The 21,701-nt window shown below is 41.7% G+C and overlaps 1 protein-coding gene across 27 annotated transcripts in view; it reads right to left on the bottom strand.

The window, feature by feature from the left end:
* Positions 1-823: 823 nt before the first annotated feature.
* DOCK9 (dedicator of cytokinesis 9) overlaps positions 824-21,701 on the bottom strand; it is a 262,250-nt gene continuing 241,372 nt past the window's right edge. For 12 of the 27 annotated variants that reach the window (XM_036301868.1, XM_036301874.1, XM_036301883.1 and 9 more), the window contains 10 exons: positions 19,474-19,596; positions 18,663-18,776; positions 18,447-18,452; positions 17,959-17,994; positions 17,007-17,153; positions 13,218-13,428; positions 7,975-8,165; positions 4,410-4,510; positions 4,136-4,274; positions 824-2,119 (listed from right to left, as the gene is read on the bottom strand). In XM_036301868.1, the coding sequence (XP_036157761.1) occupies positions 1,997-2,119; positions 4,136-4,274; positions 4,410-4,510; positions 7,975-8,165; positions 13,218-13,428; positions 17,007-17,153; positions 17,959-17,994; positions 18,447-18,452; positions 18,663-18,776; positions 19,474-19,596 (1,191 nt within the window). In that variant the 3' untranslated portion in view covers positions 824-1,996. The other 15 variants (XM_036301880.1, XM_036301887.1, XM_036301870.1 and 12 more) reach the window with 5 other exon arrangements.

Raw genomic sequence — 21,701 nt, 5'->3', positions numbered from 1 at the left:
CTTCATGACCTGTCTCCATCTGTGAAATATAGCCTTACCACAGAGAGAGAACATTTCAAAGACATCAAAGGATCCTGGGCATCTGGGTGCTCGAGATGTACACACCATCACATTTCCTCAGCTGGTTATGGACAAGGACAGCCTTTAAAACCCTTCAAGTAGGAAAGCCAGCCATTTCACTTCTTGTGGGAAGAACCCTCTTCCTCCACCGCTGGAGCCACATGGGGCCGAGTGACAGGGCGCTGACTCACCTGCTGGGCCACCGGGCACGAGAGGCAGGCCTGGCCCCTGCAATCTGAGCCATCACTTGACTTGGGTTCAGTGTTTGTGATAACACAGGGCACAGGGAGTGTGAGCACATGTGGCCAGCGAAGCACGGCCGGGGCAAAGGACCGCCTTGTCCCAGAGTATGCATCTTGAAGCAGCAAGGGTGATGACACAGGTGAGGCCTGGATACAGTTGAAGGGGAAAAGCCAGAGGTAATACGGTGTCTACGTACACGTGGGGAACGACAGAGCCAGACCACGGTGCGACAAAGCGTTTATCCAAATTCTCCGGGAGGTCTGTTCCTCACACCTACCTGCCTCTTGACATCTGTATTTCGGAAACTTACACAAAGGCAGAGAAACCGGTATAAAGATTTCCCGTATACCCAACCTCTGCCTCAAGAATTACCAACATTTGTCAGTCTTGTTTCATGTACTTACCCTCTTTTTCCCCCACTTAGGTATTTTAAAACAAAGTTCATATACCACCTTTTTTCACTCCTGAGTATTTCAATATCCTGTCCCTCCCACGGCTGTTAAACAATAAATACCCAATATTCACTACCAGAAAATCAGCATATTTTTAATACAGATGTGGTACAGAATGTTTAATTACAGCAGGGCAGAGATTCCAGTTAAATAAAATTAAAAACCTTTATTTTCCCCAATATAAAATTACTAAATTAATGTCTCAAAAGAAAATATAACATGGTGAAAGCTTTAAACCACACCATTGTTCACCACAGGATTTATGATTTACCAATGACATACTCCACCACTTTGGCAAAAGGATGAACTTTTCAAAAACAGTTTAAAAACCTAACATAGCAAAGACTGTGTACATCTCCATATTGCACTTTTTTATGTACAAGAATAAAACAGTAAAGTCAAGTGTCTTGCATATACTAAGAACAGCACAAATCTGTCACAATTAAATTTAATGCAGAAGCTCATGTGAGGAGTATTAAAAATGTAGAAACGTAACACACGTATGTACAGAACGCCGAGACTGTATTAACAAACTTTATGTACATGACAATACACTGCATTACTTTAAACTTTTTAGCATAGTTGTGTTTATTAATAGAGGCCTTTGGTTCTAAACTGCTTGACTAGTTTGAAGCTCACATAGTTTCTTAAGCGTTTCTGGTTTTTTTTAGACGCAAGTAAGTAAGTATAAAAGCACTAAACCTTCTTCTGGTTCACTGGTACAAAAATTACAGCGGTCAGATCCCTCAAGTCATCAAAAACTAGTCACAAAAATAGCTCTTGTATTCAACCTGAATGTGCCACAGGAAAAAATATTTTCAAGATTTCCCAGCTTAGCCTAGAGGCAAAGGACTACCCCAGCCTCAATTTCAGTGCTATGTCCCTGCTATGTTCATTCCAGAACACTCGTTTTCTCTAGGCCATTTATCTTAATACTACTCTGTAAGGAAGAATAAAATCTAGCTTCAGTGTATGAGGGTCCACCACACGCCTCTGTTAAGACATCATGAAAACTTGGAATATTGCCAGAGAGACTTAAAAAAAAATATGTGCCCTCTCCTGACTCCTCTAGAAAATCTGCTATGAAAGAACAGTTCTCTGTTTCCTCCCTCTCCCATTCCCCTGATTTCTCCTTGTGCTCGGTCTCCCCGTGTCCTGCACGAGCCCAGTGATTAGCTTTGGAAATCATCCTGAGTTTGCAAATGACAAAGCAGGTCCCCACACGCGGTCCATGAGGCGGATCACAGAACTGAGGACGAGCTGGTCATCCCGTGAACCATTGTGCTTGTTGGAGTCCCACTGATGGCATTGAAGATGTGAAGGGAATTCGGCAAAACGCTCGTCTTCTCCTCCAGGGGGCAAATCTTGAGGCACAGAAACACAACATTACCCAAGTGCAATGCCCTGAACAGCATTTTCCAAAATGGTGCGTTTCATGCAACCCACAGGGCTTATCTCATCCAGTGGTAAGTGTTCCTGCGAATGATGGTCTGCTTAGATAGATAGCTTGGTTTTGGCAGTTTTCAGAAGGATTGTGTCGGCTCATCTAGTGAATGATGTTTTTCAGATGAGGATTATAAGGAGAAAGTCCAGAACAAACATGTTTTTGTCTCCTTTACAAGTTAATAAATGGAGAGCCTTCTAGACTCACCAGATGATAAGGTGGCTTGAAGTTTATCTTACACATACTTGATGGGGACATGACCTAGCCTTGTTCCCTGGAAAAGTCTTTTAAGATGAATCTGGAGCATCTATGTTTCTCTACTGGCTCCTTTTCTCGGGGTCCTATAGATAGGGGCTGCCACTTTGACCCTGAGCTCGTCTCTTTTTGCGTTCAGTAATACAGGGAAGGACCCTAAGGGCGGGAAGTGACCTACTGCTAGACAGAAACTGAGAAGGTCATACACACTCAGAGGCTCCCCTGGAAAAGCCAAAAGCAAGTCTACTCCAGGTTATGACCCTTTTTCTTTAAGCGTTCAAAGGAGTTTAATCTTCATAGTTGTTGAGATAATGGAAAGTTCAAGTTTAGAGCACAGCACTGCATCAAATGTCCATACATACAATCTAGGAGTTTATTTTAATATTTTCAGCCCATAATTTTTTTCCTACTTTCATCTTTTCTAGTGCCAAATGCTGGCACCCACTGATCAAGCTCTCCATTCTACAGGAATCTGGAGGCCCATGGAAAAGACCCTGAGTGTTTTCCAAACACGTGTGCTCCTGAGGCCCTCACATTCTGGTTAGTTATTCACACTTATTTCTTTAATCGTTTCCTACTTTTCCAAGTGCCCAGAAGAGGGTTGCCTTCTTTTGCACATGCATTTGTCCTTATGCCAACATCTGCAGCTGCCCAAACTCAGGAATAACTTTATGTGAGTCAGTAAATCAAGTTTTAGAAAAATAAAATTAAAAAAATGACATTACCATCCCATCTGATGTGTGAGCATGAAGGAGAAAAAAAAAAGCAAGTTAAAGCTCAGACATTTGCTTTCCTACAACAGAAATTTCCTAAGTAAATCATCACATGACATGTTAACTGACACAAATGGTCCTGGCTTCGGTTTTGCCAGGCTGAGGCAACAATGCGGGGAAGAGACAGAAGCAGTTCTGTGTTAGCAAGGTGCTAGCACTACCTATAAAGATGGCTCTGCGACTCGGAAGGAGTCACTATGGTTGAAGGAGAGCGGACCTCTCTGCAATTATGTGGAAGCTGTTCTTTGACATTTACTGGGTTCCCTGGGCAACTGTCCTCTCTGATGACTACTGGGCCCTCATCCACAATTCTCCTGAAAGGAATCCATACAGGAAGGCAATGATAGCAGTACAATCAGAAAAGATCCCATAATGACAAGGAATATAGAAACAGCCAGGGATAATCTACTGGGGCACCCAAGTCAGCTTTAAATAGTTAAAAACTGAATCACCCTATTTTTGTAAATGGCCAAAGACATTTAATACAACAGGTAATTCCTTAAACTGATGGGTAAACCCTGTTCTTTCAAAGGACTGGGTGAATAAAGAAAATTCTACCAACAGTATGGGTATTTCTTCTTTATGTGAGAGGTTTTTTGTTTTATTTTGTTTTGTTGTTGTCACTGTTGTTTTACGCTAGATTGGGGTGGGGGAGGGGCCACCCCCAAGAGTGTGGAAGAGGAGGTAGGAGCTGCTCTCCTCTGGTCACATTAGGTACTAATAGGTAGGCAACCTGTTCCTCGAGCTATTCCTCAATAAACTGTGGTTAGACAGTGGCAGCGGCGTAGAGTGCGACATTACTCTCCAAATCCTGGAAGGTTGTCAGAAGGCGTAGGCCATCACAGGGTGTACTGAAGACCCCAACCAACGCCTGCTTCCCAAGCATGAGAACTCCAGGTGGCACTTACCTGCTCATGCATGATTTCAGAAAGCTCTTTTGCCATTTCCCTGTAGTTGGCCTTCATTTCTTCCTGATACTCTAACTGGTCTTCCTTAATCAGACGTTCATTTACCACTAAGGCTTGACCGCAAGCTTCCACAAATTGCCTGAAGTGGTAAAGGAGAGGAAAAAAAGGATGTTGAGGACAAAGAATGAGTCCAAGTGGCAGTGACTCTTCCTTGATTGAGCTCTGAAGGTGTTCATACTTGAAGAGAAAAAGACATTTCTAGTGTGTGCTTTACCTGAAAACTTCTTTAAGCAACTTCACTTTATTGTCCGGATATCTCTTTGTGTTTGTGTCATCTAAGAAAGCTCGGGCATATGCCAGTGGACCAGCATTGACCTAAATAAAGAACAAAGTTTTAAAATTATGTTATAAAGAAAATGGCCTTTAATTTCAGTTAGTATGTGCTAAAAATGATGCCTGTAGTCATGACCCCTACCCTCCAGGAACTTACAACCCAAAAGAGGAAACCATGAAGAAAGCTACATGTCATTTAATTTTACCACCTCAGCCATCCTCAGGGCACTGCTGATGGTGGTTCATTTTATGTAGGAAGAACCAAAGCTTGCAAAACATAAGGGCCTATTCAGCGTTGAACATCCAATAAGCAAAATACCTGAGATCAGAGCCCAAGTCTTCCTATTGATAACTGGCTACACTATACTCAACCTGATTAGTTCAGTGAAAAACTGGAAAAAAAAAAAGTATGTATGCCAATTGTTTAAAAACCAACTGTTCACCTCACTGAATTATATAGACAGCCATGGACAAACTGATTTGCTATCCTTGAATGGAGTAACCATCGGAGGTATGCGGCAAGTGCCAAACATTAGGGGCATTTAGCAATAGGGTATGTGAACCAGAACCCTGCATATCTCAATTAGCCAAGAAGACTTCTCGGTTGGGAAGGTCAACGTGGGAATGTAGATAAAAAGAAAGTTAGACATACTGGATGGGAAGGAAAAAGTCCCAGGCATCCGAGACAGCTTGGGAAAGGACTTTACCACGTGATTCCTGCATAACTTCTCCTGGAAGATCTAGTGGGCTTGGGGGGTAATTAAGTAGGGAGGGCTGTTTATCTTTTTTGTTGCTGTTGGTGAAAGAATGGGCTATGGTTCTGATCCATGGTGTTCAGGACTTACACGGCAACGGCAGGAGATCTGCAGTGTGGGAATTCACACCAGAGGTGGGGAGCACTTTGAGACAGGAACCGCTAGCTAACCTTCTGTGATGACTATGTCATCACCCTGGATGTGTGTGTGTGTGTGTGTGTGTGTGTGTGTGTGTCTGTGTGAAGATGACCAAAATGACTGATTATCCAAAATGATACAATTGGCTTTCTGTGTCCGATAGTTCTGCATCTGCAAACTCAACTACCCACGAATAAAAAATATAGTTAAATAAATTACAGTTTGGTTGGAGCACTGTCCCATGCACTAAAAGATTGTGGGTTTGATGCCTCATCTGGATGCGTACGTAAGGCAACTGATGTTTTTCTCTCACATCAATGCCCCCCCCCACCAACATATCCTTGGGTGAGGATTAAACAAAACATTACATTGTTGTTGATATGTACTATGTAGTTAAGCCTAAGATGGTTGTTACTGTTCTGAACATGCACAGACTTTTTTCTTGCCATTATATCCTAAATAATACAGTATAACAATTTACATAGTATTGGGTATTATAAGTAATCTGGAGATGATTTAGAGCAGGGGTCCTCAAACTACGGCCCGTGGGCCACATGCAAATACAAATATTGTATTTGTTCCCGTTTTGTTTTTTTTTACTTCAAAATAAGATATGTGCAGTGTGCACAGGAATTTGTTCATAGTTTTTTTTTAAACTATAGTCTGGCCCTCCAACGGTCTGAGGGACAGTGAACTGGTCCCCTGTTTAAAAAGTTTGAGGACCCCTGATTTAGAGTATACAGGAGGATGTATGTAGGTTATATGAATGAAAATACTACCCCATTTTATGTAAGGGACTTGAGCATCCATGGATTCTGGTACCCTGTGGGTTCCTGGAACCAATCCCCCAAAGATACTGAGGGACGACTCATTCAATTTTAAGAAAATGCAAAGGGGAAAGTTGATGAAACGTCCTAAGGTCTAATGTAACAGGGTCTTGGAGTGCAGCGCCATGGAGCCAGCCAGATGGCTCTGTCTGCACAGCAGCAGCCCCCGTGAGGCTCTCGGTGAAAGAATTAGAGAAACGCACAGATAAATCGATACAGCGCATATCCTCCGGCTCTAACGCTGTGTTAACGTTGGTGGGTACACATGTATGAAGTTCATCTTACTTCATCATGCAATTCTTTGCTTTTTAAGATGATTGAGCATCTGTAAACTCTAAGGTCACAGTCGAATGGCAGGGTACATTTTGTTCTTTAGAAAGCTCAACCAGTCCAGCCCCACCTTTTACTGGCGCCCACACCCTTCTGCTGGCCTTTCGATAGAGGCTGGAGGCTCCTGGGTCACGTTGCTGAGTGGTTTTGTTGCTAGCTGCAGAAACTGGCCTCTGGCCCCGTTATGTAATCACTCACGTTGCTGGAATGATTATCATATTCACTTGATAACTTATTTTTGGCGCATAAGTCTTTTGGGCCATAAGAAAAGAGGTTGAAAACATCTATAAATACTTTTGTGGTGAATGACATTTAGAAAAATGTTAGGCAGCAGCTCAACATGAATCTCATAAAAAGCTGACAAAAAATGATTTCAGAAAATGAACCAAGGAAACTCCAAAATCTATATGTTACAATCTACATGTAACTTTCATAAACACCCTCCTTGAAAGTGAAAAAATATTACAGATACATATAAACACACACACATAAAACATGTGTTTGAATTACTTATATACACTTAAAAATATCAGTGCAGTAACAGGCATACTGCTCACTGGAAGGAGGTGATTTAGCATTTACCAATTTCATAGGAAACTATGTAAGAAACCTTTTAAAAATGTATTTTTGAAGTGTAATATACACAGAGAAAAGTATACATAATGTAAGTGTATAGCTTGATGAATTTTCATACACTGAATATATTTGTATAATCATCCCCTAAATCAAGGGTGATCTTTTTCATAAATGGTGCACACCACTTGGATAGCTATATGGAAAAAAATGTGTTTTGACCCCTGTCTGCTACCACATACAGAAATCTAGATGGACTGCAGGTCTATATAGGAAGGTTAAGCAAAGAAGGAAAATATAAGTATGTTTCAAAGATGTTCTTTTAAAAACAGATTTCTTCAAGTGGACATAGAAAAAGGCTACCAGTAAAGAATAAATTAATCTATTGGGCTATATTAAAATCAAGATTTTTTATATTAATCAAAAAATACCATTAAGAGAGTAAACTTAAGGTACTTTTTCAGATAACAAATGTTATAGAAATCAGACAACAATAGTTTTATAAGAAAATCTAGAGCTATTCTTTATATTTAGAAGAGTCTTAATGGTTCCAATTAGGCACCCAGAATCCCCCAAATTACAAACAAAAACCCAGATTAGTGTGGAGACCTGTCTCCTGCCCCGGGCAGACAGTTTAGTGAGAATGATACTCTTGCAGATGGGGGAGAGTGGAGATTGAGGGGTAGGGTGGGGTACCCTATGGTTACTGGTATTAGGAGAAACTGCACAGACACTGGGGGCAGGTTACGGGAATCACCTGGTAAAGCCAGAGATCTACACTAGACCTTGCTGGTGCAAATGACCTGAAATATTCCCAAGGTCTTCAGTAAGGAGTCTTCCCCTCGGTTGCCCTGTGGTTTGCTCTGCCCGGCGCCTGGCTCACCTGAACACTCACGCTGCCCTGGAGTTTCAGCTGGAGTTTGATCATGTCCACGTCAGCCGAGGAGCACAGCTGCCGCAGCTCAGCCACCTTCTTACTCATCTCGTCAATGGCCACTTCGATGGGGTTCAGGTCGGTGTGGTGCTGGTACATGATGGGGATCCGCTTCTTCACGTAAGGGAAGCAGTGTATCGCTGCGGAGGAACGGGTCCCAGAATTACTCCACGGTCTGCATGATCTCTACTGCTATCGAGGTAGACGTCACTATTATTCCCATTTTACAGAGGAGGAACGAAAGCCTGCCAAAGTCATACGTCAGTACTTCATGGAACCAGAATACGTATTGTCCTTCTGTATCACTGTGGATGTCTGATGACAGGCTGTATCATATAAAGCAACGGGAGTCGGGTGTTTGTTAACGTTTACTGTGAGAAGTGTATCTTTGAAGAAATTGCTATATTGTTCCCTCCTCAAGTTTCTCATCCATGACTGCCTTGCCTTCCTTGGAAGTTGAGAGATCTGAGTGCACTAGCAGATATAAGGTGGCTTTGGAAATATAAAAAAAGACGGAATAGTTTAAAGATATCACATACAGCTTAAGTCCAGAAAAAATATAAGAAAATTCATTTTTATCCACAGAACAACTTTGAATCAAAGTCTGCATAAATCAGAAAAATGAAAAATAAGAAGTGAAGATATATTTCCAAGCAAAATATTTTATGAGCCAGAATGGCAAAAACTGTTGAAGTAGCAATAATAGAGATATTTTAAAACAAATAAAAAAACATAAGTAAAAATATTTACTATTTTTTATACATTTTTAAACCAAAAAAATCAATACTGTTTTCATTTATCTTAATAAGACACCAAAGAGTTAAGTTTAAAAATGAGCAGAGAAACAGCTGGATCTACTTTGGGTTGTTTCATGTTTCTACTTTGCTGCTTTATATGGTATATAAATACCTGGACTATTCTCATTTAACACAGATGTACTAATAGATCTTTAGATATATGCTTTCTTATTTTTTAGTAAGCAAAAATAAGGCAAGGAGAGTGTGAGTTTGGATTCATTATTATTTATTAAGTGGCTGGGGGTGGGGAATTACTCAGAAAGGACTGGTCACAAGATGAGAAAAAGGCCAGCGACACGGAGTTCCCATGGGCCACGTCTGGACAAGGCTGGAGAGGGTGTTCAACCTGACCAACCTCCTCTGTCACACACAGGCCTGTTCTAGTCTCTACATGTTCTATCAACCTTAGTCCAAGAGTCTGTGTCTCCTGTTTCTTTTGTGTTCCTCGCGGGCAGTTTCTAAGTCGCAGCACTGGGATGGGTAAATCCGATTAGAACCAAAGGCTCCTCTGAGAAGGTGACCTGACCTGGGCGCTGCTGCTTGCCGGCCAAGGACACGGGAAACGATCCTGGGAGCAGAGGTGCACCTGGATGGGGCAGACTGACAGGTGTATGGGGAACGACAGCTTTCTCATTTGTAAGGAAGAAGCACGTGTGGAAACGTCTATGCAGCCACGGCCATGTTAAAACACAGGCCGTTGTTCCGTCACAGTGCTGAGGGCTATGGTGTGGTGGCACCACCATTTCCGAGAGAAAAGCCAGCTCCGAGGATGTGTATATGTCCATGGATTATACTGATTTCGCGTAGCATAAGAGTCCTGAGTCACTGCTTCTTGCTTCTTGCAATGATAACTGGAGACTTAAAGAGGCGAAGAAGAGTACAGTGTGGGGCAAAAGTAGGCTTACCGTTGTGAGTATGTGAAACACAGTTTATTCTCGTATTATTATTTATTAATTATTGCCTTATTTTTCCGTATGAACAACTGTAAACCTACTTTTGCTCACATATATAATGATACAGAAAACTCAGTCTGTGCAGGAGCCTACCAGTTCCATGTGATCTGGGACTTCCCCCCCCCCCCCCCCCCCCATGCCCTGCCTTACTTGCTGGCCTCATCTCTCCTCCTCTTCCTCAGCTCCATCACAGCCCCCTGCTGGCCGTCCCCTGAATATGCAGGGCATGAAGACACCTGCCCTTGGCCTTGGACTCAAAACGTCACCTCCTCAATGAGGTCTACCCCATCACCCTACATAAACCACAGCCCACCCCCTAAGCCCCACATTTCCAATCTCCTTTTCCTTTTGTCTGGAACACATACCACCTTCCAACATGGGTATATTTATGCATTGCTTTCTGTTTATCATTTGTCTCCTGCTAGCATCTCATCTGCACAGCCGGAGCTTGGTTTTGTTACCATGCCGACGTGGAACACCACCTGTACGCAATCAGTTTTGATGGGTTAATGACTGTATTGCTGCCAAAATGGCTAAGTGAAAGCGCAAAGTGACTCCGAAGGTGGAAAATTGACAGACTCAGCGAGCCATCTCTAGTGATCTGCAGCTCTTTAATAAGGAAGGTGAGGAAGAGATGGCTGAGAAGTGACTGTCCATCTGCTTAGACTGAGTAGAAGATTCCAACCTGAGTGGGAATCTAAGCATGATTTAAGAAAATATGGAATAGTGATTGGAAGGAAACTCCAGTGATTGGGTAAAAATCATTCCTAATATAATTCTGTATTTGTTAGGAAGTTCTATGAAAAAAGAAATAAAGGGGATCATGCTGGGAGGGAGGCTCAGAAATGCACAACAAAGGAGCCAGGTGGGTGATCACTGGGTTTTTTTTGAATGATCACAAATGTCAGTTGACTGGACTATCCTGAAAAGTGAGTGTTTGCTGGATTCAGAGGGCAGGGCGGCCTAGGGCTCTCCCGTATCTTGGCAGGCTAAAGGTCAGGTTTGAAGCAATGCAATGACAGAACCTAAGAGATTAATAACATGAGGGAAAACTCTCAAGTTCAAAGTCTTTCAGGATATTCTTTATCTAAAGGTTGTATAGAATTTACATGTTTTTAGTAGCATTTTTATCTTTTTTAAAAGTATTTTTTATTGATTTTAGAGAGGAAGGGAGAAGGAGAGAGATAGAAACATCAATGATGAGAATCATTGATAAGCTGCCTCTTGCACACTCCCCACTGGGGATCAAACCTGAGCATGTGCCCTTGACCGGAATCAAACCTGGGACCCTTCAGTCGGCAGGCTGACACTCTATCCACTGAGCCAAACAGGCTAGGGCTTTAGTAGCATTTTTATGCTACTAAATCTCTAAATCTTTACACTGCCCAGTAACTATCTTTTCAATATTCTTAAGACTTTTCATGGCAACTATTGCACTCTTGTTTTTGTGCTTTATTTACTGCAATCCCCTTTTAGTCATCATCAACCTCAGAGGCAAAGTGAGATTTAGTAAAATGAAGTTCATTCTTTCCCCTCCTGGGCATGATATACAAAATGTTTAATATGAGATGGAAAGTATAACTTTCCTTTTACAGAGGAAGAAACCAAGGCACAGAGAGGTGAAGTGACCTGCCCAAGGTCACACAACGAGGATGTGACCCGGTCTGCAGGACTCAGGCTTTGCACTGCCCACACTTTCCAGCCTCCAGCTGTGTAAGGTGGTTATTTCCCAAGCCAGCAGCACACGTGTCTCCTCTGCCTCTCCTGCAGTGGAGTTACTCTTGGTCCCCTCTGTTCCTGCAGGTACAGAGCTTTGCTCCCTTTGTTTATCTAATCTAAAATACTTCTGTGGCCAAGTGGTAACCCTCGAGGAAATCTGCCCAAGGAAAACACCTGGTAATAACTTTATGAATCAGAATGCCACCTGAGCGGAATAATCATAATAAAAATCCTGACCCTGACTCATCAGGGAATGAGGTTTATTTAAAGCAGCAGTTCTCAAACTTGAGTGGCATCAGAATCACCTGAAGGGCTTGTTCACCACAACTCGCTGGGCCCCACCCCCACAGTGTCTGAGTCATAGGTCTGGGTGGGGCAGGAGGATTTGCATTTCTAACAAGTTCCCAGGCAATGCTGATGATGGAGACCCAGGAACAACCTTTGATAAGCACTGATTTTTCACAACAACAGTGACAAACAACCTAAGTTGATAATTCCCATAAAATGACTCCGTTTGGAAATGTAGTTATCTTGTTTACTAAGAAGCATGTGCTACTGTGTCCCTTAGAAAAACAATTCATGACATATGGGAAGAGACAATATTGTTTGTGCTTTACATGTTAAGTTATTATTCTAAGAGCCGGGGTAGAAACCCTTTCTTTAAGAAAGCAGATTTAAAAAATTTTTTTTAAACTTTTATCCCAGGTCCCTTGTAGAAAGAGTGAAAAATTCTCTGCAATATGCTGTTCTGAGCTGTTTTGTAATGAGCTGTATTCTTTCTTTAACGGCTTTACTGAGATATCAATCATATCCCACAGAATTCACCCACTTAAAGTGTACACTCCAGTGGTGGGGGCGGAGCCTCACCCGCGATGCAGCACCGTACAGTGCTCTTCCATTATTACTGCAATGTGCACGAGCTCGCCCAGGTGGGGCACTGGGCAACACTGACTCTACACACAAAAAGTGGGTGCTTCCTGGCTCAGTTGAACTACGGCCACCCTTTGGAAAACGTGCCTCGGCAGTGGACACAGACATACCTGGCCTTCTGAAAGGGCCTCCCCACTGATTTCTTTTAAAAGTCAAGAAAGTGTTTATTTTAGGTTACTGCAGTCATGTTGCTGACACTAACCTAAGAAGGGATGAGTCAAGCTCCCTCAAAGAAGGTAAAAATCATTCCTAATATGATTCTACGCTTGTTAGGAACTTGGAAATGGTGCAAAACACATTTTTGAGAATGGGTTATGGGTGGTAAACAGCACCAAAGGATTAATTAAAACTCGGCAACAGCTGAACAGGCGGCCTCTGACTGCAGCGAGGACCCTGGAACTGGAGCTACCCAAGCGGAAGCTGACCAACGACTCTCAGAGGCCAGGTGGGAGGGATGCAGCCTCAAGTCCCATTTATTCACTCAGCTATACATCTCTGAGCAGGTCCATGCTGGGACCTGTGCGACCGAGATCACGGGGGTCTCTTCCCGTGAGGAAGAAACGGTCCTGAGTGCAGAGGTTCTTGACCTGGGTGCCATGGGCCCAAGAGGGGTCCATGTGGGTTTCAGAAGGAGTCTGTAAATCTCCTAAAATGGTGTGCAAAAGCATCCTAAGGAGGGAGGGGCCCACTGTTTTCATCAGAGTCTAAGAAGGGAAGTGACCTGACATTGGATATAAACTTGTGGTCTGGGAGAAGTAGAATCATGTAACTAGAAAAATGCCATGAGCCATACCTGTCAATATGGTGCGCCGTTTGCACTGCTCCTCGACCCCGCCCTGCCTCTTCCCAGCCTGCGTGAAGGGCATCTCAAACATGAAGCGGCGAATGTTATGAGATCTTTCAAACTCCGTTTTCCTTTCTTGCAATTCTTTTTCATCAAAGAATGGGGTGACGTGAGTCACCTGGATATACGCATACTTGGAATCCAGATCCTTGGGGTTGACCTTTAAATGAATCATGAAATGGAATATTGGTGCTAGTTGTCAAAGCATGCCTATGTTGTATTTTCCCACTTTCTATTAGTAAAAGTTTTGGAAAAATTCAGAAAAGTTGGAAAAAAATAGTACAAAGAATACCCACATACCCATCAATTAGAGCAACTGCTAATACTCTGCTGTATTTGTTTTAAATATACACACACATACACACATACATATAGACTTTTTTTTACCTAAGCCATTTCAAAGTAAGTGGTATACATCATTATACTTCAGCCAACATCCCCTAAACATGAGGACATTGTCTTCCTAACCAATATACATTATCATATCCAACAAAATTAACACTAATTCCCTAATGTCACCCAATACCCAGTCTGTATCAAAATGTCTCAAATGTCCCCAGAATGTTATTTATAGCTATTTGTGTTTGAACCAGAAACTTATCAACAATTACATTTTATATTTAATGTTATGTCTCTTTAGTTTTGTTTAACCTAGAATTTTAATTTCCCACTATTTTTTTATGACATTAAATGTTTATTTTACTAAAAAGATTTAAAACCTAGGTCCCCAACTGCCTTGTCTGGGCGGCTCAGTTGGTTAGAGTGTTGTCCCAATTGGACAAGGTTGTGTGTGGGTTTGATCCCAGGTCAGGGCACACATGAGAATCAACCAATGAATATATAAGTAAGTGGGACAACAAATCGACGTTTCCCTCTCTATTCTCTTTCTCTCTGTCCTCCGCTCTCTCTCTCTCTGTAAAGTCAATAAATAAAAATAAAAAAACCCAAACAAACTAGTTCCTGAAATTATAATTAATCTGGAGGTAGATTAGATGCAAACAGATGTAGATGAATCAATTTAATACAGGCACAGATTAATCTAAAACTAATCTAACCATAAGTTTAGTTCCTGATCAACTTAGCACATAACTAGTTTCACAACAGTTCTGGAATTAGTGGTGCTCCAACTTCTGGGACATGCTACAAAATTAAACATGGGCATTTTCCATAGACAATCAACAGCTAATTTATTAGGGAGTCAAATCAATTTTGCACATATCAATTGTATCCAAGCTTCTTAGAAAAATAAAAGGGGACATGACAGAAAGGCATAGAACTTGGAGACTATACTGGAAGCAGGGCAGGCAAACGAATATGGCCAAGATAGTATTACTGGTCTCAAATTATCATCCCCACTGTTCTCCTGGGGATGTTTGTGAAGAGAAACGAAAACCAGGTGTGAAAGCGCCTTAACCTTTGGAAGTTAAGGAAATACAGAGTTGTGAGTTACTTCTATTTTAGAAAAGGCCATCTGGCCAATCACTACACTAATTGCATTCAAACCTATTAAACTTACCTTCCTTTAGCAGAAACCAGTTAGAGCAGGGGAAACAAACACTCCTGACCATTGTTTTAGTGGTGTTTCCCTGGTCTGCATTTTCAAAGTTGCACATAAGTTCCTGCAGAAGGAACGGAGGCCTGGTGTTTAGGGAAGAGAAGATCTAGAAAGTCTCTCAGCCGGTACATCAGGGACTACATGTGACAAGGGGAAGAATGCATGAGAACCTTGAGAAAAGGCTTTAATGTTCAAGTCGCAACTTGGCCCAGACAAAGGTTTCAGTTCCAGAAAGAAAGGCAAATTGGGCCTGAGTAATTTGGCCTAGGAAGGAAGTAGGCCTTAATACGGTTGTATTGACGTTCCTGGTTAAAAGTGGACCAACAACATGTGTTTATCCCTTTCACTTTGTGCAATCTGTTAAAATGACAGTACAGAATTAACAGGAGAGGACCAAGAAAAGAGGATGGCAGACAGCAGTGAAGTGGAGGGTTTACAATTTCTGGAAGGTAGGCGAGCAGAGGTGTGCTATCTGATTCAGCAGGGCGAAGAAGTTCTAATCCAAGTTCCGACAGAGAAGGGTAACAGGTGACTCAGAGCACCCCTGAGAAGCTTGCTGCTATAGACTGTATGTCTGTGTCCCCCAGAATTCACAGGCTGAAAGCCTAACTTCCAATGTGGTGACATTAGTGGGATGGAGGTGATTAGGTCATGAGGGTAGAACACTTATGATGGGACTAGTGCCCCTTATAAAAGAGACCTCACAGAGCTCCCTCGCCCCTCCCACCCTTAAGGACATCACCAGATAATGAATCTCCTGGCACCTGACCTTGGATTTCCCAGCCCCCAGAACTGTGAGAAATAAATCTCCGTCGGGTATAAGCCACCCAGTCTATGGTGTTTGCTACAGCAGCCTGAACGGACTGATATTGTAGAGCACCAGCACTAGGATTGGGGTGACCAAGAGAGGGGTGGGGCAGAAACTAGGGCGGTGGCCCAAGTCTATCTGGAGTGGAGGAACCCCAGGTTCCTTCCCTAGTCCTTGCCCCACAAGAGGAAAATGCTCCTTGGAGAAACTGGTCTGGAAAAAGTCTAAGTGGGGCCACCAGTGTCAGCGGAAAACAGGAGTGAGGTACAGAGTAGAACTCAGGGCGAGCAGGTGAAAGGTTGCAGGCCAAACTCGGATGTCAGCTTGTGCCTGTCTCTTGCATCTAGAAGCCAGAATCGCGCCCCCCCCCCCCCCGCCCCACCCCTTTTCGTTTCCCCTCCCTAGCACTGGGCAGGAGACTGGAAGATTATTTTCTGGAGAAAACAAAGGGCCCCAAGATTCCAGACACTGGGGCTCAGGACAGAAACTGCACTAGGGAGCCTCCTAAAGGGCTTAGGAAGAGGGAGAGCTTGTCATTGCTGCAAACTGGGCCGGGGAAGCATTTTTAATGCCAAGAACAGGAGCTCTACCCTGGCCTGAGTTTCAGGAAGCAAAGTGATAGCCCACTTCCTGGAGACATCCTGAACCAGTGGGACACATAAATGTACCGGGAAAACAAAGCAGGTTCAGAAAGGGTCTTCATGAGAGCGATATGGCAGAGGACAGCCTCTCTAGACAGAAGGTAGGTCTCATTCCTATAAACGTGCTGGCTAGTTAGTCCATTCCTTGATGTGTCCGTCTGCTGGTCCATCTGTCCCTACATCCACCAATCAGAGTGTCAGCTAATAGATAACCCAGTGTGGGGTGCAGGGGAAAGTGCTACGAGAAACAGAGCCTCAGGCCCTCCTCTTACAGAGTTTCTAACTTTCTGGACTAAAAAAGTTATATTCTTTCAGTGTTATTTTGTAAATGAATGTCTCTTTAAAATTATAAAAAAAATCTGCTTAATAAAGAATTTCTAGAAAGCAAACGAAGGTATTAAGAAGAAAAGAAAGAAAAAAATACACACACTTGCCACTCAAGGCCAACCATTCTTAATTTTTCTTGGGTCTTTTTTTTTTTCTATACACACTTATGAATATACTAGAGGCCTGATGCACAAAATTCATGCAAGAGTAGGCCTTCCTTCCCCCAGCTGCCGGCACCGGCTTCCCTCTGGCACCCGGGACACGGGCTTCCCTCACAGCCCCGGCTTCATCCGGAAAGTCATCCGGAAGGACGTGGGGTCTAATTATTAGTATTATATGATATGATCCATTATGCATAACCAAAACAATATTATATTGCCATAAAATGTTTCCAAACATGGTCCTACCTTTCCAGAATCCTGTATCATTCTGACATTTTCAGAACCAAATTTATCTGAGTAAAGTTTAAGGAGTCTCTGAGAAATTTCGGATAGAGGTGTGAGTTTGGGTTCTTTGTAAATATACTCCTTCCCGTCTTCATCTTCAAAGAATCCCTGTGACATAGAGCGCAATTAGAGAGCTATCACTGAATACAACCCCACAGCTACCACCCAGGAAGGATTATAAGGGTTAAAAAAAATAAAATATTCTAAAATAAAATCCTAATTAAACAGGCTTTTCAAACAGGAAGGAAAATGATAATAATATGAAGTCTGGGTGCAAAGATAAAGTTAAAACACAAAACTGCAAACGCGTTCAAGAATGCTGTCATTAAGTGCTGAGTGAAATGAGAGACTGAGGATTCAAGACTGTGTTCTCTCGGTGAAGTCTGATGATGGGCTTCAAGCCTGTTTCACATTCCCAAGAAACAAATCAACGGGGAGAGACTCATACAGCACTTTAGGGCACACGAGGAAGCTGTTAGGTCCGGGGTAGGTTCAGCAAAAACTAAGTAAAGTTTGTGTAAATTCTATTTTGTTTTACTGATGGAAACATATTAAAGGGCTGTAGCATGATATCAGAAAATATTTTCATTATCACCAGTCATATCTCCAATATTTCCATTATCATAATATTTTAGCACCAATCATGCCTGAATAAAACAAGGCTTAGAATTGCATGGGAAGTGAAAAAGGTTGAACATTTGAAAGTCCAGATTGGGGTTAATATTTGAAATAAATTAAAACAAAACATTTTTCATCTAAAATAGAGAATGCCAAAAACATAGTATATATATATATATATATGTAAAAAAAATATACAGGCTAACATGAAACAGAAAACATCCACATCAAACTAGGAGTTTAGATGCAGTACTTTCACTACATAATTTGCTTATTAAGCTTTTACTGTAATTACCTCCACATCTGTTTCACTGTCTGTAAACTGGTATTGCTATAAAGTTATAAAAGACAATAACAGGATAAATTGAAGGTTATATAATGTTCATAGAAAAACCACATGACCTAAATAAATGGATTATAATTTATATCATCTAATCATGTTAGAGTCTTGGGAGGTTAAACATTCAGTTAAATTTAAGTGAACCCTTTTATACGGGGTTTCTGAAATATTACAATGGTAAATATACTGTGGAGATGATATATTACAAGAGGTAGAGATACACATAGACAAAAGAAACCAGGAAGTCTTAATTTTTGTTTAAAACATGCAGTATAAATGTATGAGCAAACAGATGATTTACTTCTGTAAATGACATAAAATGTTAATGTTTTTGGAGTCTGTGATGACTGGACAGATATACATATAGACTTGAAAAGGAAACTTGCAAATCATATGAAGTACCAAAGATGCCACTAAGAAAGTCTTATGGAGGGAGAACTTACCGCTGCCTTAAGAAAGTAATAAATAAAAAACAGGAAGAAGGAAAAAAAAAGAAAAGCAGAAAGTTTACTACTGAGGAAGAATCATACTAAACATGACAAATTCATCAAATTAGCATTTATAGAGAGCAGAAAATTGACAAAATACAATTTTATAGAGTTAAGAAAAAAAATAAAAAAGGGACTGGGGCCAGCCTACAGAACAGAGAAGAGGCTCACCTGCCCGAAGAAGGCCACTCGGAAGTAGGTGCCCAGGAGCCTGCGGCCCGAGTGCATGACCTCGGTCACCTTGCTGTAGGCCCGGTGGAGAGTATCGTACAGATGGGCTAGCCTCTGGAAAGCAGAACAAAACCCAGTTCTCTCTACTTGCAACGCGTACAACCAGTTTAAAAAAGCAAATGAGATCACGTGGGTGAAAAATCCTTGGACTTGAGTTTTTAAAACAATCAAGACTATATTTGGATTGCACAACTGGTAGTGATCCTTTTTGAATTGTAGTGTTTCCTTCCCAAAGGACCAGTGTGCATATGAGAACCCATCAAATTTTCACAATGCAGTAAGCAAATTCTGCCTTCAAGTTAACATGAAATGTCAGAGATGATAAAGTCCTATGTTGATGTTTTCAGTCCTTGATCTCCCCACTCCATCTGATATGCTAAGAGAAACTGGACGGCTTCCCAGGCCAGGAAGCATGGAAGGGACCCTTTTTTCCCAGGTAGGGGGAGCAGCTAAGCGTCCTGAGAAAAAAAGGCACCTGGTGATTATAAAACTGTTCCAGGCACCTTTCAAAAGTGGAGTGTCAGAACTAATTATATTTATAAAACGAGATTTGGGGTCTGCCTAGAGGTGGGGTCTGGGTGTGGGATGCCTGATGGCTTAGGGTGGTGACCCGCCAGCCCCACGTGGAGGGTCAGAGGCCACATGCTCATCTCTGACCATGGCCTGCTTGCTCTCTTTGCATGTAAGGAAACCTGGGGTATATGTCAGTTCACTGTCCTCTACATTGGAAAAAAACAAATAACTCAGATACCTCAAAATCTCTCCGCTTCTCATAAATGGGGATGATGAGTTTATAGATGTCGGCGATCAGCTCGTAGCGTTCGGCCTTCCAGAGTCCATCGGCACACTGCTCAAGGAGCTCCATGAGCACATCCTGACCAAAGAAGGCGGCCATGGGCCAGAAAGGAGTGTTACTAAGGAACAAAACAGCGTGTCTTTGCAGAATGCATAGCTGGTTAAGATGGCTAGGAGGAAAATGTTAAAACATGGAATATTTTTATTTATTTATTTATTAAATTTATTGATTTTAGAGAGGGAGAGAAAAAGAGAGAGATAAAAAGAGAGAGAAGGAGAGGGGAGAGAGAGAGAAACATCGATGTGTTGTTCCACTTATTTATGCATTCATTTGTTTATTCTTCTATGTGTCCTGACCAGGGATTGAACCTGAAACCTTGGTGAATTGGGACAATGCTTTAACCAACTAGGCTACCTGGTCAGGGCCAAAACATGGAATATTTTTAGACACTAACATACATGCTTGTAAATGGCTCATTAAAAAATACCAGGCATGTTTGCAAGCAGAAACGAAGGGTCACACATTGTATGACTCTGTAGTGAATTGCAAGGAAGAAACTGACACTAATAGCCTCTCATAGGCTCTCAATTTTTGTTCTTAGTTCTCTTTTTATAAATATAATTAGAAATTTTTTTTCCTTTTTGAGGAATGATAACAATGCTGACACATGGGGAATTACTAAGCATGACTTTAACCCAAATTAAACATCTCAGAACAATTCAGCAATGACATGTAGTAGGCATTATGCCTGCTTCACCAGCATCCTTTCCACCTTCCCTTGGAGATTTCTATTTGCTGAAGTTTGCGTAGTTATCTTACCTCCTTAAAATTTTTAAACTTTTGAGGAAGCTAATACTATCCATGACAGGGTTGGGGCATGTGGCTCAGGTTTAAAGTAATCAGCATAAATCTATTACCTGGCCGAAACTGGTTTGGTTCAGTGGATAGAGCGTCGGCCTGCAGACTGAAAGGTCCCAGGTTCGATTCCGGTCAAGGGCATGTACCTGGGTTGCGAGCACATCCCCAGTAGGAGGTGTGCAGGAGGCAGCTGATCGATGTTTCTCTCTCATTGATGTTTCTAACTATCTCTCTCCTTTCCTCTCTGTAAAAAATCAATAAAATATATTTTAAAAAATCTATTACCTGGCCACAGGCATTGTTCCATCATGGGTGGACATGTGACCTAAATCAGCCAATCAGGGTAAATTATTGGATAGCTTGGGATTTGGGGACAGAAGTGCTCTCACCAGACTGGACATAAGAGAGGCAGCATGGAGTGTGATTGGGGCTGACATCCACCTCATGAAGAGTCAGGGGCCTGTCACCCTTAGTAACAGAGTGGAGGGCTCCCCCTACCTCCCAAAGCAATAGCGTTATTAAATGCTTGGATTGATTGCTGCCAACCTCTCTGTGGAATTTCTGAACGGGAGCCAATTTATTTGACCTTTCCTGTTTAAGCCCATTTGAGTGGGTTCACGAATGGTGCTGAGTAAATTTTCACGTGCTTACTTGCCATCTGTGCCGCTTTGGTGAGGTGTCCACTCAAACCTCTTGCTCAGTTCTCCACTGGGTTGTTGACTTTCTTACGATTGGGTTTTGAGAGTTCTTTATCTATTTTACATAAAATTCTTTTTTTTTTTTTTTTTTTTTTTTTTTTTTTAGGAGAGAATATTTCCTCTTTTTTTTTATTTTTATTTTTTTTTATTTTTTTTATTGCTTAAAGTATTACAAAGGGTATTACATATGTGTCCATTTTATCCCCCCGCCCTAGAGAGTCTGCTAGCCTCCCCTATCCCCCAATGTCTTATGTCCACTGGTTATGCTTATATATTTTACATAAAATTCTTGACCAGACATGTGAGTTGTAATTTTCTCCCAATCTGTAGCTTGTCTCTGAATTTTCTTAACAGTGTCGTTTGAAGAGCAAGAGTTTTCAATTTTGAATTAGTTCAATTTACCAAGTTATTACTTTCTGGATTGTCCTGTCTATATTATATCTATTTAAGAAATCTTTATTTAACCCAAGTTCACATATATTTTTTCCTATGTTTTCTTCCAGAAGTTTTATATTTTACATTTAAGTCTATGATTCATTGAGTTATTTCTGAATAGTGTAAAGTATGTGTCCACATATATTTTTTCCATATGTAGGTCTAATTTTTCCAATGCTATTTGATGAAAGA

This window comes from Myotis myotis, unplaced genomic scaffold, assembly GCF_014108235.1.
Source record: "Myotis myotis isolate mMyoMyo1 unplaced genomic scaffold, mMyoMyo1.p scaffold_m19_p_3, whole genome shotgun sequence".
NCBI classification, from domain to species: domain Eukaryota; kingdom Metazoa; phylum Chordata; class Mammalia; order Chiroptera; family Vespertilionidae; genus Myotis; species Myotis myotis.
The sequence above is the reverse complement of the archived record's forward strand: the minus strand, read 5'-3'. Positions and strand labels throughout refer to the sequence as shown.